This window comes from Phalaenopsis equestris, unplaced genomic scaffold (assembly GCF_001263595.1).
Source record: "Phalaenopsis equestris unplaced genomic scaffold, ASM126359v1 Scaffold000002, whole genome shotgun sequence".
NCBI lineage: Eukaryota > Viridiplantae > Streptophyta > Magnoliopsida > Asparagales > Orchidaceae > Phalaenopsis > Phalaenopsis equestris.
Genome location: NW_018164444.1, coordinates 65,591,843 through 65,609,872, shown reverse-complemented (window position 1 = coordinate 65,609,872; position 18,030 = coordinate 65,591,843). Strand labels below are relative to the sequence as shown.

At 38.9% G+C, this 18,030-nt stretch overlaps 1 protein-coding gene across 1 annotated transcript in view; it reads left to right on the top strand.

The window, feature by feature from the left end:
* LOC110021349 (mediator of RNA polymerase II transcription subunit 8) overlaps positions 1-15,504 on the top strand; it is a 73,069-nt gene extending 57,565 nt beyond the window's left edge. Inside the window, exons 11-12 of the mRNA XM_020719809.1 lie at positions 494-554; positions 14,997-15,504. Coding sequence (XP_020575468.1) covers positions 494-554; positions 14,997-15,175 — 240 coding nt within the window. The 3' untranslated portion in view covers positions 15,176-15,504. The remainder of the gene's footprint in view (positions 1-493; positions 555-14,996) is intronic.
* Positions 15,505-18,030: the final 2,526 nt, after the last annotated feature.

Here is an 18,030-nt window from a genome sequence, read left to right as displayed (position 1 = left end):
TATATATATATATATATATATATATATATATAAATTAAAACGTTCTTCCGAAGTGGGCGATGAGATTTCGATTTCGGCTGCCGACAGCTTCTTACGAACGACCTCCAAACAACCTCTTCTTTTTTGTGCCGACACAGCTCATCTGGCTCGGCTTTACAATCTTGCCTCAAACAAATGGCTGAGGTCACATAATCGGGCTTTTCTAAATTTTTAGTATTTTTTTCCTCCTTATGGGTCAAATTGCAATTTCTATTATTTTATTGGCTCTTAATGATCTTTTGTTATGCATTCTTAAATAAGTTCTTTGTCTATTTTTTTGTACATACCGCACAATTTTGAACCCCGTAGCTTTTTTCCTCTATTTCTATTTTTGTCTATTTTATTAGAAGTTATATTTTCTTAATTACGTGGTAGGGCCTAAATTAGTGAATCAATGATGTTAAAGTTAAGATTTCATCATTTAATCCTGACTTGTTTCTTTTGTTTTTATCAGATTGGTTTATCTGGTGGGCATCCTCAAAGAAATCTTCAATCTCAAATTATGAATGATCAAAGTAAGTTAAAGTACCCTTCACTTAAAATTTTTCTACTAATTTTGATTTTGTTTAGGGTTTAGCTAATCTTGTTGATAGTTTAAAGGCTAGAATCCTTCATATATTTAAGCATTGAAAAACAAGTATTCTATAGCACCGCAGCTGGACGGACTTTGATCTTCATTCATTGTGTTCCTGGCTTTCAATTGTTTTGATTCCTATTTAATTTTTGGGATTTCCCTACCAAAATACCGGTCTAAATCACTCAAACCTTTAATATAATTAGAGCAACACCACACCCTAATCTTGACTTACTGATATGCCGCCAAGTGAAGCTTATTGCTGAGATGAGTTAATTAATCCTAGACGTGGACCTCAGCATTGTCTCAAGAACCCAAGATTTAAAAGGTAAAATCGAGAGCATAGGTGTTTTGCTTTGTCAAGGCGATTTGTAAGTATTGAGTTTGATCGATGCATAAATCTTGAACTAAAATACAAAAAAAAAAAAAATTAAAGGCAATTCATAGTTATGTCGTGAACAAGCAATAAATTGATTTAGTTTATTTTCGCGAATCATAAAATCACATAATAAGAAAGCAAATCTTATTGCTAAATCTTAATCTAATACTTTTAGTTCTTAAATAAAATGAAATTTAAGTTAGTGTCTCAATTAAAATTTAAGTAAAACAATAAGACCAGGATTTTTGTTTTCTTCTTCTTTAAGTTCGACATGTTGACAATTAATTGATTCTTCAATATAGTGACAGCCATCTTCAAAATCCTCTTTAATCACAGCATTTTCTTGCTATTCACTGTATCACTTAATGTTAGATTCAACATAATAAAATAGCAAATTAAGAAAATATTGAAGCAAGCTAATATAATTAAATCATCCTTTTAACTACTTTGATACTTGACTCTGCTTTGCTTTTTTTCGTATGGATGATTGTGAAGCATAAATTTCTAATTTAGTAGTTTTTTTATTGTGGGCGATCATATCTTTACTTTCAAGATCATTCAAGGCAATTTTTATAAACTTGAAATCCTTATGGTTTTTTTGAACTATTCGGTCAACTTCACTTGGCACGTCAGCAACACTCAAATGTTCAATTCCATCATTCATCATCGCTTGAAGTTTAAGAAGTTCAAGTGCATGTAGCCTTTTTCTTACTTTCTCCTAATACTTTCAGTTAAGTACCATATTTTCAAGTTAGATCTTTTCTTCCGTAATCATCAATTTTTTGTATAAACTAGAAAAAGAAAATAGAAAAATATTTATTAAAAAGACGATGAAAGAAAGTATTCAAGAGGAATGGCTAAACAATTAAAAAGTCAATTAAAATATTAAACCCTTAAAGAAAGGAAAAATAAACATTTTAAAGTAAAAGAAAATTTTTTTATAAAGAAAATAAAAAAAATTAAAATAAAACCAAAAAAATATTCAAGAAAATTGAAAAAAAAATATATTTAAAAGAAATGAAAAACAAACTGACTAAAATTTGGTTTAAAAAATTAAACTTATTTAAAGATGACTAAAATAAAAGGAAATTAAAAATCCAAGTAAAAGAAAATGAAGGAAAATTAAAATTTGTTAAATAATAAAAATTTTTAAATATAAAATAAAAAAACTAGTTAAATTTATCGAAGGCCATGCACTTGGTTTACACTGCACACTCTTATTATGTTGGCTTTCTCACTCAATGCGCTACTACTTGCAACAATTGACCTTCCATCTTCATAAAAGCTCATAGTATTAACTTGAATTTTTTTCTATCTTCTCAAATAGCAACTCTCAGTTTCCAAAAATCTCCTAACTCTTAAGGCAAAAAACATAAATCCTATCACATATGACAAAAAATAATAATTTAAGTAAATATTATTTTAGGCGTTTGCCGCATACACCTCTAGGAAAACACCTTGCATGAAAAAGGCGTAAGCCTTACTTAGGATAGAAATATGTAAGCTCTTGGTGGGGTAAACTGGGCACCTCAAGTGCCTTTAAACCATGCAAAACCCAGTTGACTAAACCTATTCTATATTTGGATTCGGTAGTTTATGGCTCAAAAGCTTAAATTAGGGTTTAATTTTTGCAAATCATATCAAAGGTTTGTTAAGTTTTATTTTTTTATCCAATTGAACAAAATGCTCTATTTAAATTAGCATGAGTTAACATACTGATATCTTTGTTAAGGTTGATAGATTAGGATATCATATTGTACTTAAATATTTAACTGATCTGCCAGTGAAATCATATAGGGACATTTACATACATTTATTACACTCATTTCTTTAAATATCACTATATCCAATCTCTTAAAAGTGAGAGACGTTTTCATGCGTGGTTGAAGTGTTATAATTGTAAAAATGGAAATTTAGGTGTTAAATATGTAAATACATAGAAATTGTATGGTATGTATGTAAATCTTTCAATCGTATATTTTTAGTGGTATCCTAGTACTAATTTCCTTTTTTTTCAATTTGACCTCATTATCACCAACCTTTATGTTTAGATTCTTGTCTTTTATATGCCCGTAACTAAGATTCTTTTTTTTAAAAATTAATTGCAACTCTTAAGAAAGACATCACTGGAAGGGTTTTAAACCAGTATGGTCTTATCTTGTTTTTCCCTATAGTTTATTTGATACAGGGGATGTGAATTATGTTTTGTTGAGCTTTAGATCTTATATTTGAGGTATCTCCCCTGAAGTACAAGTCGCAACAAGCTATGCATCCAACATCCAATGACAGGGTACTAATTGCGCTATTTTCAAGAATTGATCCACGACAACCATAACAAAATCTTTTTTTCGCTGTCTTCAAGAGGCCCATCACAAAATCCATGCTAACATCCACCCATGGTGCCTCTGATACTGGTAATGGGGTGTACAGTCTTGCATATGGTCCCTTGGTTTTTGCCATATGACAAATACGACATTATCTGACATGCTGCTCCATATCTCTAGTCAGTTGGGGCTAAAAGAAGTGTTCTCTCACGAGTGCGAGATTCTTATCTCTGCCAAAATGTCTTACAAGTCCTCCACTGTGGCTTTCTTGAACAATGGACTCAATCAGCGAACATCCAGGAATATATACAACTTATTCTAGTAGAACAAGTAACCATTAACCCTGTGGTACTACCCGGTAGGCATATCGTGACACCGTTCTAATTTTTTTTTCGAAATCCTCATCTGTCTCGTATAGCTCTTTCACTAGCTCAAAGCATATGACTCGAACTTGCATCGCAGTGATCAGCAAGTGACGATGGCTCACTGCATCTGATAAGGGGTTATGGCTTCCCACCTTGTGCTTAAGCACGAATTGGAATGATGCGAAGAACTTCATCCAAGACATGTTACAACCCTTCAGTTTGCTCTGGTTGTTCAAGAATTTCAAGGCCTCATGATCTATGAACAAAGTGAACTCGCTCGTCAGTGTTAGTGACTTCAGTCCTCAAGAACTCTCACAATTGCATAGAACTCATTGTCGTACGCCAAATATTTTTTTTCTGGACACGTTCAATTATCAATGAAAAAGGCTATGGGGTGACCTCCCTGACTCAACATTACTCATATCCCCATGCTGGATGCATCACACTCTACCTCGAAGAACTGATTGAAGTCTGGTAATGTCAAAACGGGCGCTCAAGTCACCTTTAGTGTGTCGAAGTTGTTTTGAACTTCATCTGTCAAGTGAAAATTCTCTCTTTTTAAAAAGTTCGTCAGGGGAGCAATGGTGATACTGAAGCTTTTGATGAATCACCTGTAAAATAATGTTAGTCCCAGAAACTATCTCAATTCGGTAAAAAACTGCAGTGTGGTCTAGCTCACAATGGTCTCAATCTTTTTAGGATCTATTTGAATGCATGCACTAGACACGATATAACCCAAAGAGCATACGTGCTATCATAAAGTGAAACTTTTTCGGATGGGTGTATAGCTTTTCTGATCGCAACACCTCAAAGACCGCCCTCAAGTGTCATAAGTGCTCCTCATATTGTTTGTATACCAGAATGTCATCGTAGTACAAATTTCCTGATTTGAGCCCGTAACATCTGATTCATTAACCTCATGAATGTGTTGGATGCATTAGACAATTTGAAAGGCATAACGAGTCTTGAAAGCGTCTTCCACTAGTCGTATAGCCTCATCTAGCTAGTGGTACCCATTACGTAAATCGATCTTGGTAAGAGAATGGGTCTGTTTTTGTTCGTTTTTCTCTTTTATTTTAGGAGTCGCCAGTCTATCGATCGTCGTATACTTCTCTTTTCCGAATGAATCTCTTTTTCGAGTCATATGAAAGACCCGAAGAAGAGAGAAACCGGAAAGGAGGGTCATACGACAAAGCGACAGACAAAAGAAAACACAAAACGTGGAGAGCCTACATGTGGTAAACCTCGCGAGGATATGTTAAGAGTGTCTGCCCAAACAAGATTGGGCGAAAGCACCTTAAACCGATATCCACGAAAGTATATTTACGTAGACTACACAACCAGAGATTCAGGTGTAGGTGCCTGTTCTGGGGTCATGAGTGCTCCTAAGGGGACATATCCCACTTAGTTAATTAAACCTTGGGGGTTGCCCAAAAAAACTCTTGATCCAAAGGGGGCTTTGCTCACCTGAAAAAAATGACAACTAGGACAGGGTCATCAAGGGAGGTTATCTCGCAGGGGAAATGTCCTGATGCTTCAGAGTTCTTGCTAAACCACGGGGCGAGAAGTGAGTCTCTTGTGGTCCCCATATGAATAACAGACTCATCAGCATACAAAACCTACGAAATAACCGTATCATCCCAATGGGGAATCCCGATACGTCAAAGAACATCTGAACCGTAAAGACAGGACAAATCGTTGTATCCCAAACGAGCAGCAACTCATAAGTTGTCAGACCGTTGAGGTTGAGATGATGTCAACGAAGGCTAAAGAAGAGACAATACTCAACAAGGGTAGTCAAAAGGTAGGGAAGAGTAGTCCTGAGAGGTAGAGGTAGCCAGGTCGCGGTACCACGGACCCGTCATCCCAAGCCACTAGGACCCTAAGTCTACCTGGTCGTGAAGATATTCGACCCAACACAACCTGAGATCCCCGGTCAGTAATTCGCGAATTGCGTCGTCCACGGGAATTTCGGTAGCCCTAAGGTCAAAGGAACAAAAATTTATCCTATGACTATTGGCTGAAACTCTAAGAGGTGGGACTTATACCTGCCAAAGTGGCGAGGATTCCTCAAGAAAGAAGAGAGAGCGGAGGTTTAGCTACAAAGCTGTAAACTCTCCAATAAAAGGACTTATACCACGTCTGGATCGGGGAGCCTCCTAACACTTTAAACGTGCTAGACAACCATCAAGGCGAATTTAGGTTGGGTCAGTCGGATTGAAGAAGCTCGGGAGCTACTCCTCGGAACATGCAAATATGTGCAGTTATCTACCACATTCCTAAGCGTGGAGACCATATTAAATATGATTGGGTTATAGCCATGTATGCAAAACCATTTTAAAACCGACCCGAAGGCCATGCAGAAAAAAGTAAAGACTGATTTTGAGAAATCTTGAATCTTTTAATCCTAAAATTTTGATTATCTCAATTTGTTATTATTAGAATTTTTATATAGAAATAATTAAAATTTTAGGGTCTTTAGTGAGCTTAAGTTACATTTTTGTGAGGTCCAGATACATAGAATGAAATAATATAAAACGCTCCAACATGTAAAGACACACGAGAAAAGAAAGAGAAAAAAATACTCTAAAAGAATATAAAAACAGGTCAAATGCCGCTGGACCGGCAACATAATCTAATGAAAGAAGTAAAAGCGGTCGGACTTCGCATATACATGCCCGGTCTTAAGTCTATACAATAATGTAAAATTCGGACTTAAGGTACGAGACACGAGTCGCTGCTCCTGATTCCCGTCACATGGTTCGATGCGTTTCGCCTCGAAACTCGTGCCCGTACCTTATTTCGGATACAGACTCTCCTAGAACTCTAGCAAATACATTTGAAAAAGAAAATAAACTCAACCTTCACGAAACAAATGTTAGCGAGCACGTCATGCATCGCAAAAAGAAAATAACAAGCCGTGTCTTATAATTGGGGGAGCTAAAGAGCACCTGCAAACAAATGATTAGAAATTATCACATGCTCCCCCATAATAGCCCTGTGTGAGTGTGTATAAATAGACACGACATCTGCAGAAGATCGCCCTAACATATTATCACACACAAAAGACCATGCAAGCACACTGAAAAAGCAAGAAGGTGACGCATGGCTAGCACAAAACATTACGTCACACAACAATAGTCAGAGATGTTGAAAAATACTACATAGCATTCTAAATCTTTGCCTAGCACATCATTTAACGAAAAATGCGTCAGCCTAGCATCTAAGTGTGGGGTGAGTATGGGTGTAATATGACTTTGATGGGGTCGCCTTACCGATCTCATCCTAAGGATCCAAAGAATCTAAAGGGTGTCACGAAGAAAGATGACACAAGTTAGATCTGTTTGATTCTTAGCACAACCATACTCATGTCAGTCACGATGACTTAACTTGCATTGCTCATCGGGATCGACCCGACGAGCAATGCTTGTTGAGGCATCACGACCAACACGGGAGTCACTCTCCTAACGGGTCTGACTCAATATCCATGTGATCATGCAAATGCAAATGAATAATCAAAACATATAAGGGATGAATATACCACGGCGCAGGGACTCAAACAAAGATAGGCGTACTGAGGTGGCAGCGACTTCAGGAGGTATGTCGAAGCGGGAGTGACTCGAAGGAGACGGACATGCCGTGGTGGTAGTGGCCCGAAGAGGTTGGGTCTGCCATGGTGGCAGCGACCCCATGAGGTATACCGACACGACAGTGATCCGTAAAGGGTGGGCATGCCGTGGCGGCATAGGCCCGAAGAGAATGCGCAACTTAAGCATATGACCAAAATCATGCAGATAGACAAATACAAGACATGATGCAATAATGCAATCAAACATATGCACTATAATATGAAAAAATGCAGACACACATGCAAGATAGTATGGTGGTGCAAGTAGTTGGTCAACCGAGTCAAAACATCCGGTCAAGTCAAAGTATCATGCCAACCGGCTCGTGAAAGCCAATTGAAAATGAATGAAAAGCTCGCCGGGCCGGGGAGGCCGGACGGGGCAAAGTGAAAAGCTCGTCGGACCAGGGTTCTCGGTAGGAGCGAAGTGAAAAGCTTGCCGGGCTGGAGCGATCGATTGGAGCAAAGTGAAAAGCTCGTTGGGCGGAGGCGGCCAGTAGGAGCAAAGTGAAAAGCTCGTCAGGTCGGGGCGGCCGGACGGAGCGAAGTGGAAAGCTCGCCGGGTCGATGCGGCGGTCAGAGCAAGGTGAAAAGCTCGTCGGGTCGGGGCGGCCAGTAGGAGCGAAGTGAAAAGCTCGCCAGGTCGGGGCGGCTGGTCAGAGCGAAGTGAAATGCTATGTGACGTGCAAAACGCAACATACAAACATCCACATGTAATAGGGAGTAATCCCCGTGCTAACGACCTCACCGAAAAAGCTAGGATCAACATATAGAAAAACGGCGATTGCCGCCTTTGCTTTGGCGAGGCAGGTGGGGAACTTCTCCCCGGATTTCCAAGTGGGAAGTTCTCATCCTCATCTTGAAATGGACTAGCGACAACGCTTTTCTAGATTTCACGACGCTTCCGAGCTTTACAAAATGAGCTAATGACTCACATTTTCTCATTTTGCAAAGGTCATTCTTCGATCTTTCTAAAAAGACCGAAGCAACCAAAGCAAAGGGTAATGAAAGGGGCCCCAATCTTTAGGATTTTTTTTGTGCTAAGGCTAGCAGTCAAATAAATTTCGCTCGGCTATCGTAGGGAACTCGGTTGCGTAAGGAGAATCCTAACCTAAAGGCCACATCTAGGAAAACAAGCGATCCATCACACATGTGCGTCGTCGCGTCGGCACTCGCCGACGTGCGCGCCCCGTGCAGGCGATTGAACTTGCATGTCTAATGCCACTACAACCTAGGGCTAGCGAGGAAGTAAAAGTACAAAGGGGAAGAAGAGTTATACCGTCGGGCGGTTTGCATGAAGCCCAATGATGTCCGGGAACTCTTTTGCATGCGGTCCAAGAATCTTGCACCCCTCCGAACGGCGGCGAGGTTCGCTGTCCAGCAATGTCGGCATGCTCTGGCGAGGCGTTTGGTCGCTGGAAAAGCGAGGTGACGAGGTGGCGGTGCTGGAACGCCGGTAGTACGCAATCGGAACGAGAAAAACAAGGAAGAACGCATGAACTCTGGAGCTATGCACTGGAATGGGACTGCTTTGTAACACAATCGACGCCGACGAGGAGGTAAGCCGGCGAGGGGGAGGAACCAAAAGGGGACCGGACGGAAGATTTTTTCCAAAAATGGACGGCGGCCAACTACAAACAGAAAAGCTCAGCGGCGGAGGAGAACCACGGTGAGGTCAGCTGCTCCGGAGGCTAAGAAACACGCCGGTGAGGTGGCCGACAGGAGGGAAGGGCTTCGGCGTAGTTGTCCAAGGAGGAGGAGCTCCGACGCGTCTGGCCGGCAAGATCCGCCAAGGGGAATGCTGTCCGGCGGAGCCGGACGCCGGCGTCTTTGTTCGCCGGCGAGGGAATTTGATGACGACGAGTTCGGGAGTGAGGCAGGTGAGCTTCGCGAATGGCAGCTGACTGCGTGCGTTAGGGTTCGAGAGGGAGCACTATTATCCTCCTATAATACATATATAATAATGATATATATAATATAATATATTATATTATATTATAATAATTATTATTATATAATTGTCGTTGGTGTATTCTTCACTCGTACACGTCCTCGCGGCGAAGTAGATGTCCTTTCTGACTAAAGCCGACGTTCCGGACGCATCTGCGCAGTTCTTTTCGCTATTCGTGGTCGTCCGGATTACTTTTTTTAACTATCGGGCCAAAAACGATAATTTTCATATTTTAATTCGTCCACGAAATCGTGTCGTAACAAACGCCCTACTTAGGTGGAATCGACATTTCGGACACGCTCGCGCGGCCCGTTTTATCATTCAGCCTCGTTTGAGGTCACTCAGATCACCTTTTCAGCGATCGGACTAAAATAATAATAATTCACGCATTTTAGGTTTGCCGCAAAGTCGTAGCGAACTGAACTTTCTTTCGAAGTAAAATCGACGTTCCAGACGTGATCGCGCAGTCCGTTTCATCGTTCGGGCTCATCTGAATGGGCTCACTAGAGATCGGGTCAATTCGAGTCAATTTCGCGCGCGACATGGCGAATAATATTTTTCGCCCTGATCGGAGTCCTCTGGTGTGCCAAATGCCAACCAACCTTCGCCTAAGTGAAAACTAAAGTTTAGCAAAATGACCCTGGCAACATGTCCCTCAACACGCGCTGAAAGGTCTCAGGTGGGTGTCTAAACTACCGGATGACTACGGACATGCCGTAAGCTATCTCGAGTCATGCAGGTGGACACCCAATGATCATCCAGAAGTATTGATGCCAACATGTTCTATGCAATTGATCCAAGTGATCATCTAGGCGAGATATCAGGATCCGGTACTTGATATTAATCTTGTTTTTGACCCTACTGTTAAATAAACAGCCACAACGGACCGTCTTTCTTAGGTACCATCAGGGCAGGGACAACGCACAAACTGGTAGTCTCTCCAACCAATCATCTTTCAATGACATCCTATTCTTGCCGCTGTAACTCTTTGTACTCTGCAGATCTCAATTTGTAGGTAGACTGATTTGGTAACACTAATCCTGGTATGAGATCTATGGCGTGTTTCATGTTCCTTAGTGGCGGCAATCTCTCAGGAAGACTGTTTTGCTCATTACATCTTAAAAGTCACGCATCAGTTGCTGCATAGGTGATGGTATCCCACTCTTCTACTCAATTTCTTCTAGTAGGACTAATGTCATTGCTACTGGAGCATCCCAAACTGACTACATGAAGGCGGCTCTCAAAACTAACGCCTCTATGTTTTCTACGTTTCTCGTATCCTTGACAGGTAATAGCACGATGTGTTTTCCATCCTTCTTAAATGAATAAGTATTCTTAAAGTCGGCATGTTTGGTCTGGCGATCGAATTGTCATAACCTCCCCAACAGAATATGACACTCCTTTATAGGAATCACGGCGCACCACACTTACTCTTGTAATTGATTCCCAATAAAAAATTCAACAAAAAATTGTTGATTCACACGTATCTTGTTTCCCCCTTTTAACTAGGTAAGGTAGTAGGATTGAGGATGCTTCGGTGTGGTCAATCCCAGTTTTTTCACCATCAACTTAGATATTACATTCTCACAGCTCCTACCATTGATAATCAAACTGCAAACCTTGCCCTTCAATGTACACTTGGTGGGAAAATATTGTCTCCGCCATGAACAATCTTTTGTTGGCTCCGTAGTTAGGACTCTCCGTAAACGAGCATCTCTTCCTCGTCCCCCTGAAGTTGAAGTTCCTACTCTAGATTCTCCTCTGCTTCCTCTTCCTCCACCTCCTTGACGACGTCATGCTCTATGAACGAAATAACTCGGTTCGTGGGATAGATGGAAATTATATGTCCATAGTCGTGGCATCTGAAACATCTCCTGGCAGGCACTGTACTGGGCGAGCTACCATTTTCCAACTTCTTTCCAATCAGATTTATCTTATTACTTCCCTGTCCCGTCTTTCCAACTCTTCTAGGTGTACCGTTGTCAATGACTATAGCTGCAGTGATTGCTTGAATGAGAACTGTTGTTTGACTGAGGGCTGTTGCATGCTCTGTTTCTATTTTCTTTCCACCTTCAAAGCTAAGTTCTGACATCTGCCAGTGACCAATATGGTCGTAGCTATACAACGTTGCTGATAGCGGGCTTCAGGCTCCCCAGATAACGGGCTATAGTATGCTCCCCTGTTTCAACCAACGCACACTTCATCTGCAACTAGTCATAGGTCTCTCTATTATAGGCGGCGGGGTCTCAAAAATATATTATAAAGGTAATAAGGTGGTAGGTATTTTCTCTGCACCTCCTTTTTCATCTTCTCCCATTTGGTAATCTTGTTAATGTCTTGTTTCTTTCTTTGCCTCTGCAGGTTTTCTCACCACAATGAGACACTCTTCTTTAATTTGATGGTTGTAAGCTTCACTCTTTTATCTTCCGACACTTCTTTGTAGTCGAATATTCTCTCAACTAATTGTAGTTTTTCGATGAAAACATTGGGATCCATACCTCCATCAAACTTCGGTAGGTCCACTTTGATGCCAAAATTCTTATGTTCTCCATATGTAGCCACTTCTCTCGGTCTCCTCTTATACTAAATTCCAAAGCATCGATGTATGCCTTCCTCGTCGCTAAAGTTATCCCTATGGAAGGGATTCAGATCCTCGTCTCTTTCTCCTCTTCTACTTTTCCGATCATGAGCAAGAATAATTTTCTTCTGGGCTCCATCATCAGTCTCCTTCAAACCTCTCCTGAAGCCAAAGGATCTCTTGTTGTATCTCGTCCCGTGTTCAATATGTATCTTCTTGGTGACATGGGTTGAAATAGAACTCGATCAACGACCATCAAATATATATCAATGATCTCTTAATAAAAGGAAGTTGATTAAGCCACATATGCACAACTTTGATGAAATTTTTTTAGCTTTGAAGAAGTTCAACTTAAAGCTCAACCCTCTAAATTTTATTTCTAGATCGAGCTCACGAAATTTGTTGGAGTACATACTCACACCCAAAAAAATGAAACCTAACCTTAGTATGATACCAGTCATACTAGACATACTACCTCCAATGAACATTAAGGAGATGTAAACTTTGACAAGATGAATCACAAGCTTCAACCAAATCACATCAAAGTTATAGGATCAATTCTCCTTATCCTTCAGAGCCATGAAGAGTTCTAGTCACTTAGTTTTAAATGAAGAATGAAATTGAGCATTTGGATGACTAAAATGCTTGTTATCTTCAACTCCTAGACTATTAAGTCCCAAACCATGGAAAAAAATTTCTCATCTACTTGGGATTGGGGAAGGAAGTAGTTAGCTCAAAACTTGTTCGTGAGTAGATAAAGAAGAAATTTCTCATTTATTACCTTAGCAAAGTCCCAAGAGGAGCTAAATAGAGATAAATGATAGCAAAGAAACTCACATTGTAAAGTAGGGAATCTATCTTCGCGAGCCTCTGCTGGAGCCGACGCCTCTCTCGTTGTATCTTGCTCCAGGTTCGATGCGTATCTTCTTGGTGGTATAATTAGGATTTGGGGATTGGAAGAGGTGGTTGAGAATATGATAGAAAATTTTTGGTTTTGGGGTTTTGGGAGGGGGGTTGCTAGGAACTGTATGATAGGACTAGGGTTAGGTTATATCTGATACCAAATAATACCGGGGTTAGCCAAAAGCCGATGGTAAAATAGATTTCATTACTCAACCAAAAATGATTATAATCAAGACTCAAAATAGGAAGACGAAAAACAAAACAAACACCAATATCCAGCTAGGGCCTGGTAGGAATATCCGTGGACAGTGGGGAGGAGGGATGGGGAAGGTGGTTGCTGGTTGGTGGAGTGTAGGATGGGTTTCAGTGGTGGCTAGAAGGGACAACAGGTCATATTTGCAACAAGTGGAACGGATTGGAGTTGCGATATTTGGTTGGCAGGGAAACAGGGAGGGCACATAAGTTTGTTTGGAGGAGGGCTTGCTGCAGCAACATGTAAGAGGTTTTGGGTTGGTGGCTAGAAACTGGGGAGTCGAGGGTGCAGTCCAGAAGTCAACGAGTAAGGGGAGGAGAATACGAAGGGAGTTTGTGGAGATAATCACCACCTCAGAGCACAATACAGCCGGAGCACCATTCTTTCTCGGATACAACCCAACATGGAGTTAGGTTAGATCTGATACCAAATAATACCCTGGTTAGCCCAAAAGCCAATAGGAAAGCAGATTTTATTACTCAACCAAAAAAGTCGAAACTCAAAATGAGAAAAGGAAAAACAATACAAACAACAATATCCGGCTAGGGCTGAGTAAGAATATTTGCGGACAACGAAGAGGAGGGATTGGGGTAGGTGGATGCTGGTTGGTGCGGTGGAGGATGGATTTTAATGGTGGCTAGAAGGGACAAATGGTCACATTTACAATAGGTGGCATGGAGTGGAGGAGTTGCAATATTGGGGGAGGACCATTAGGGGTGTAAACGAGCCGAACACTAGCGAGCCTAGATTCAACTCGTGTTCGACTCGTTTATATTTCAAGCTCAAAAAGTGTGTTCGTGTTTTTTTCTCGTTTTCTAGGCGAGCAGAACAAGAGCCGTTCACGAACAAAGAGTTATTTTGACAACCCTAATCGTGTGGCCATAAGATGTTAAGGATTGGGGCAAGATTTAAAACATCATTTGAATCTATTTTAATAATTTTTATTCTATTTTATTCATTAATACTTTTAATTGAATATAAATCTTTGTAGCCTTGTAGTCAATTAAATTTTTAAAACATACTACTCATCAAAAATATATATATAATTGATTAGTATTATTTTGAGCCAAAACGAGCCAAAAACAAACGAACAAATATTTGTTCGTGTTGTTCGTGTTCGACTCGTTAACTTAGCAAACAAGTCGAACACGAGCTTCTTAACGAGCCAAACAAGAGCTGTTCACTAACAATGAGCCGTTTTGACAACCCTAAGGACCATGAAGGGGTTGTGACGCAACAGGGAAACAGGGGCGGGCACACAAGTTTGGCTGCAGGAGGTTTTACGACAACAAAAGGTAAGTAAACTGGGGAGAGGAGGGTAACAGGCCGGAAGATAAGGAGTAAGGGGAGGGGGAATACAAAGGGAGTTTGTGGAGATAATTAAGTAGAATATAGTCGGAGCACCACCCTTCCTCGGATACAAGCCTAACATGGAGTACGCTGACGGTAGAAATCTGAAATTAGAAAGAAACTAAACCTTAAACAACAAAGCAATATATTTAAGGTAGAGATACGGGGAGGCAGCCCTCAGTAACCGGTTGAGCCGGTTCAACCCTAGTTCCCCGAATCAGCTCTGTTATGAATTTTGATATTTGAGCAAGAATTTGAAAAATGAATATATGAGGGCCGTTTTTTTATAAATAGTTGTTTTAGGGCTTATGTATGTAATTGCATCTTTTGTTCATTTTTGCAACATGCTATTTTTGACATGCGAAGAGCCTTTTATGTGTTTTGGTTTTTTTTATTTTAAAGGCATTTACATATATACCACACAACTCATATACTTACATATCTAAAACCTAAACTTTGATATATACATGAATACCGCTCATATCTTTAACATCACGTGAAAATTGACGCTATTAATAACTTTTTAAAAGTGAAATACACATTTTCATGTAATAGCAAACTTTGTTAGATTTGTAAATACATAGGAATTTTGTGGTATGTATGTAAAATTTCAATTATTTAATTAATATTAATAATATTATTATGATTTTGGCAGTGTTTGGCATGGGTGCCTCGAATGCAGGCAGTATGGTGGGAATGCAGGCTCAGCAGCAGCATGGCGCGCAGGGTGGATTTGGAAACATTTCTTCAAATTCACCGAACATGCAGCCATCCATGACTGGCCTTCCAAATAATCCTAACTTTCAGCAACAGAGGCAGCAAAACCCACAGTAAATGAAGATTTCTCCTGTAGAAAACAAAAAAATACAGGAGATTAGTTCCACCCATAAAGTTAAACATTGTGTTTACTAATTGGCATTTTGCTTAGGTACTTGAAATTATGCCTCAATTTGGGATATTTATTTATTTATTTATTATTTTCTTTTTGTATTTATTTTGAAGCTTTATTTGAATGATTCTTGAGAATAATGTTAAGCTTAAGCTTTATTTCTAATTATGCCGAGCTTGGATGGCCATTCTTATTTCTTCTTTCAGGCTGGCGAGCTTGGATGTTGCATCTGTAACTGATATTTGGTTGGCAATTTAAACCTTTGAGTTTGCAATTACGGTGTATGCTGCTGTTTTACTTTTTCAACTAGGGATGCAAGTGAACTGGGCATTCAATTAGTTAACTATTATGTTGCTTGATAAGTTCAAACTATTATAGATATTTGGTTGTTAAAATTAATGTTTGATTAATTTATCACTCCATTTATTTATGATGGTCAGTAATATCCTTTAAAATTTTTAAACAAGTTTGTTAAGAAGCTCAATTATGATTTGATATAAAGTTTGGTTAGGAATCTTTTATGTTCATGAATTTTGTATATCATTAGGATGCTTTACAATAATATTCTTATAAGTTGTAATGAACTTTGTTCATTCATTTGTTGAGTTTACAAACCAAGTGATCTTATCGGGAGACTTTTTAAAATCATTTTAAAAAAAAATAGGTCAATTTTGGTATATTAAAAGTGTTGTATAAGCTCAGTAAGATTTGTTTGTTAATATTTAGTAAGTTTGGCATGATAAAACTTGTTATGTTTTCACAATTTGGTCGTCTAAAATTTATTGATTATTGCATTGCTGAAAAGTGAGTGTCCATATCATAATACATCAAATGGTTCAGATCATTGAGAATTAGACGATTCAAAATTTATCAATCATTAAAAATCAATTTGGGTGAGCGGGAACAATAGATGAGGATTGAATGGTTAAGGTTGAATGAACAAGGTCAAATGTCTGAGGCCGAATGATCAAAGTCGAGTGAATAAGAATAAGCAAGCAGTCCCACAAGAGGTCAAGTCTTTAGAAATTAGCTTAGCAACTTGCCTTCACATGAACTAGCTTGAGGCCCGGTCTTTTCAATGTCAAAAACCATGGCAGCCAGGTGACCAAAGTTTGAGAGGCCTGCACCTAAGAATTTTGGTAGGATAGGACCCAAATACATCATTTCATGAAGGTCTAATCACTATAAATAGAGAATTAAATGTAATAGAAGATTTTTATGTCATTTTGAATATCATGGCTTTATTTTAATCTTTCTTCCCCTCATTTTCAAAATTTTCTCCTCCTCATCTTCAAAATTTTTTCTCTCGTTTACACTCTATTGCTTAGTTGTAATTCAGAGAAAAGTATGGGTTCAAAATTTATAAAATAGCTTAATTTTAATTCAAATGAAGAAAATATGAATTTAAACCAAGTGAGCTTTAGTTATATATAGACTTCACAACTTGAATCGAACAAATGCAACTTACTTTGCTTCATTATAGAATATACCTACATTTTGTGCACTTGCTTGGGGACTTCAAAAATTTATTGTTTTCAAATATTATATCCATATTTGTATCTTAAAAAAAAAAGAATTGTTAGTATCTTGTAATTCATCAATTTGAATACAGATTGAAATAATTTTTCCAACTTATATCAATATTTTTACTTCAAAAGACAGGAACACTGGTTTAGTGAATTAAACACTCAAAAAGCTTTTAAAAGAAGTTTTTTTTTTTTTTTTTTTTTTTTTTTTTTTTTTTTTTTTTTTTTTTTTTTTTTTTTTGCTTATGTGGTGTTGTGTTAGGGCTTCTCCTTCCTTTGGCATCTTCTTCTTACTTAGTGCCTTTTGGAAAACCCAAACCGTCAAGGTCTCTCCTCTTCTCTCTCTTTGAGGGGCTTCAGCTCTCAGCATATTGAAGTTTCAACCTTTTTTCTTTCCTCACTCCCCTATCCTTGATTCTCGCGCCCCCAACTCCAACATACACACAAAAATTGGAAATGCTTATTTTATTCACACTTGCATTCTCTATCTTTAATCTTGCGTATCTCCCTACTCGTAGAGACTATGGTTTTTTCTTAATTAGGAGATCAAAGAAGTATTAAAGCATTAGATCTTAGCTATGATAGGTTATGCTCTTGGTAAATGACTATTCTATAATACTTTATTGTAAACTAATATCAAGATCTCAAAACTCAAAGGTTTGGTCGAGTGTATCTTTCGTTTTTTTATGGTTTCCTTTTTTTCCAACTTTACTTGTTTGGAGGATCTTAATATGATATTGAAGGAAGGCCTTTGGTTTATAAGTGGAAAGCCTGTTATTTTTAAGCACCGGTCTCGTAAGTTTTAGCCTGTAAAGGAAGACTTTACGGAGGTACCCATATGGATTTATCTCCCTAACTTTCTATTATGATGTTAGTCTAAGAATAGAATTTCAACGATAGCAAGCACTATTGGAGTTTCTATAGCTATTGATCCCTTGACAACTAAAGGAACTTGACTCACCTTTGCTCGAATAACTGCCCAAATTAATACCTAATATGCTTTGCCAGATTCCATTATTATTAATGTTAAAAGGTAGGGTATTGTCCAAACTATTATTTATGAATGGAAGCCTCAACCTAGTTCTTCTTGCAATACCATTGCATATGAATCAAGATCTTGCTCAAAATCTCTTAGCTTCAAACAAAACTCTGTTATTCTCACTCTCAAAGGAAGAAGCTGCTCAACAAGTTTGGTCTTTAGAGGTTGTGGCTCCCACAGTCTACGTACAGCACCAATACATCCTTCCATGTCCAATCCTACCACCCCCTCCCCC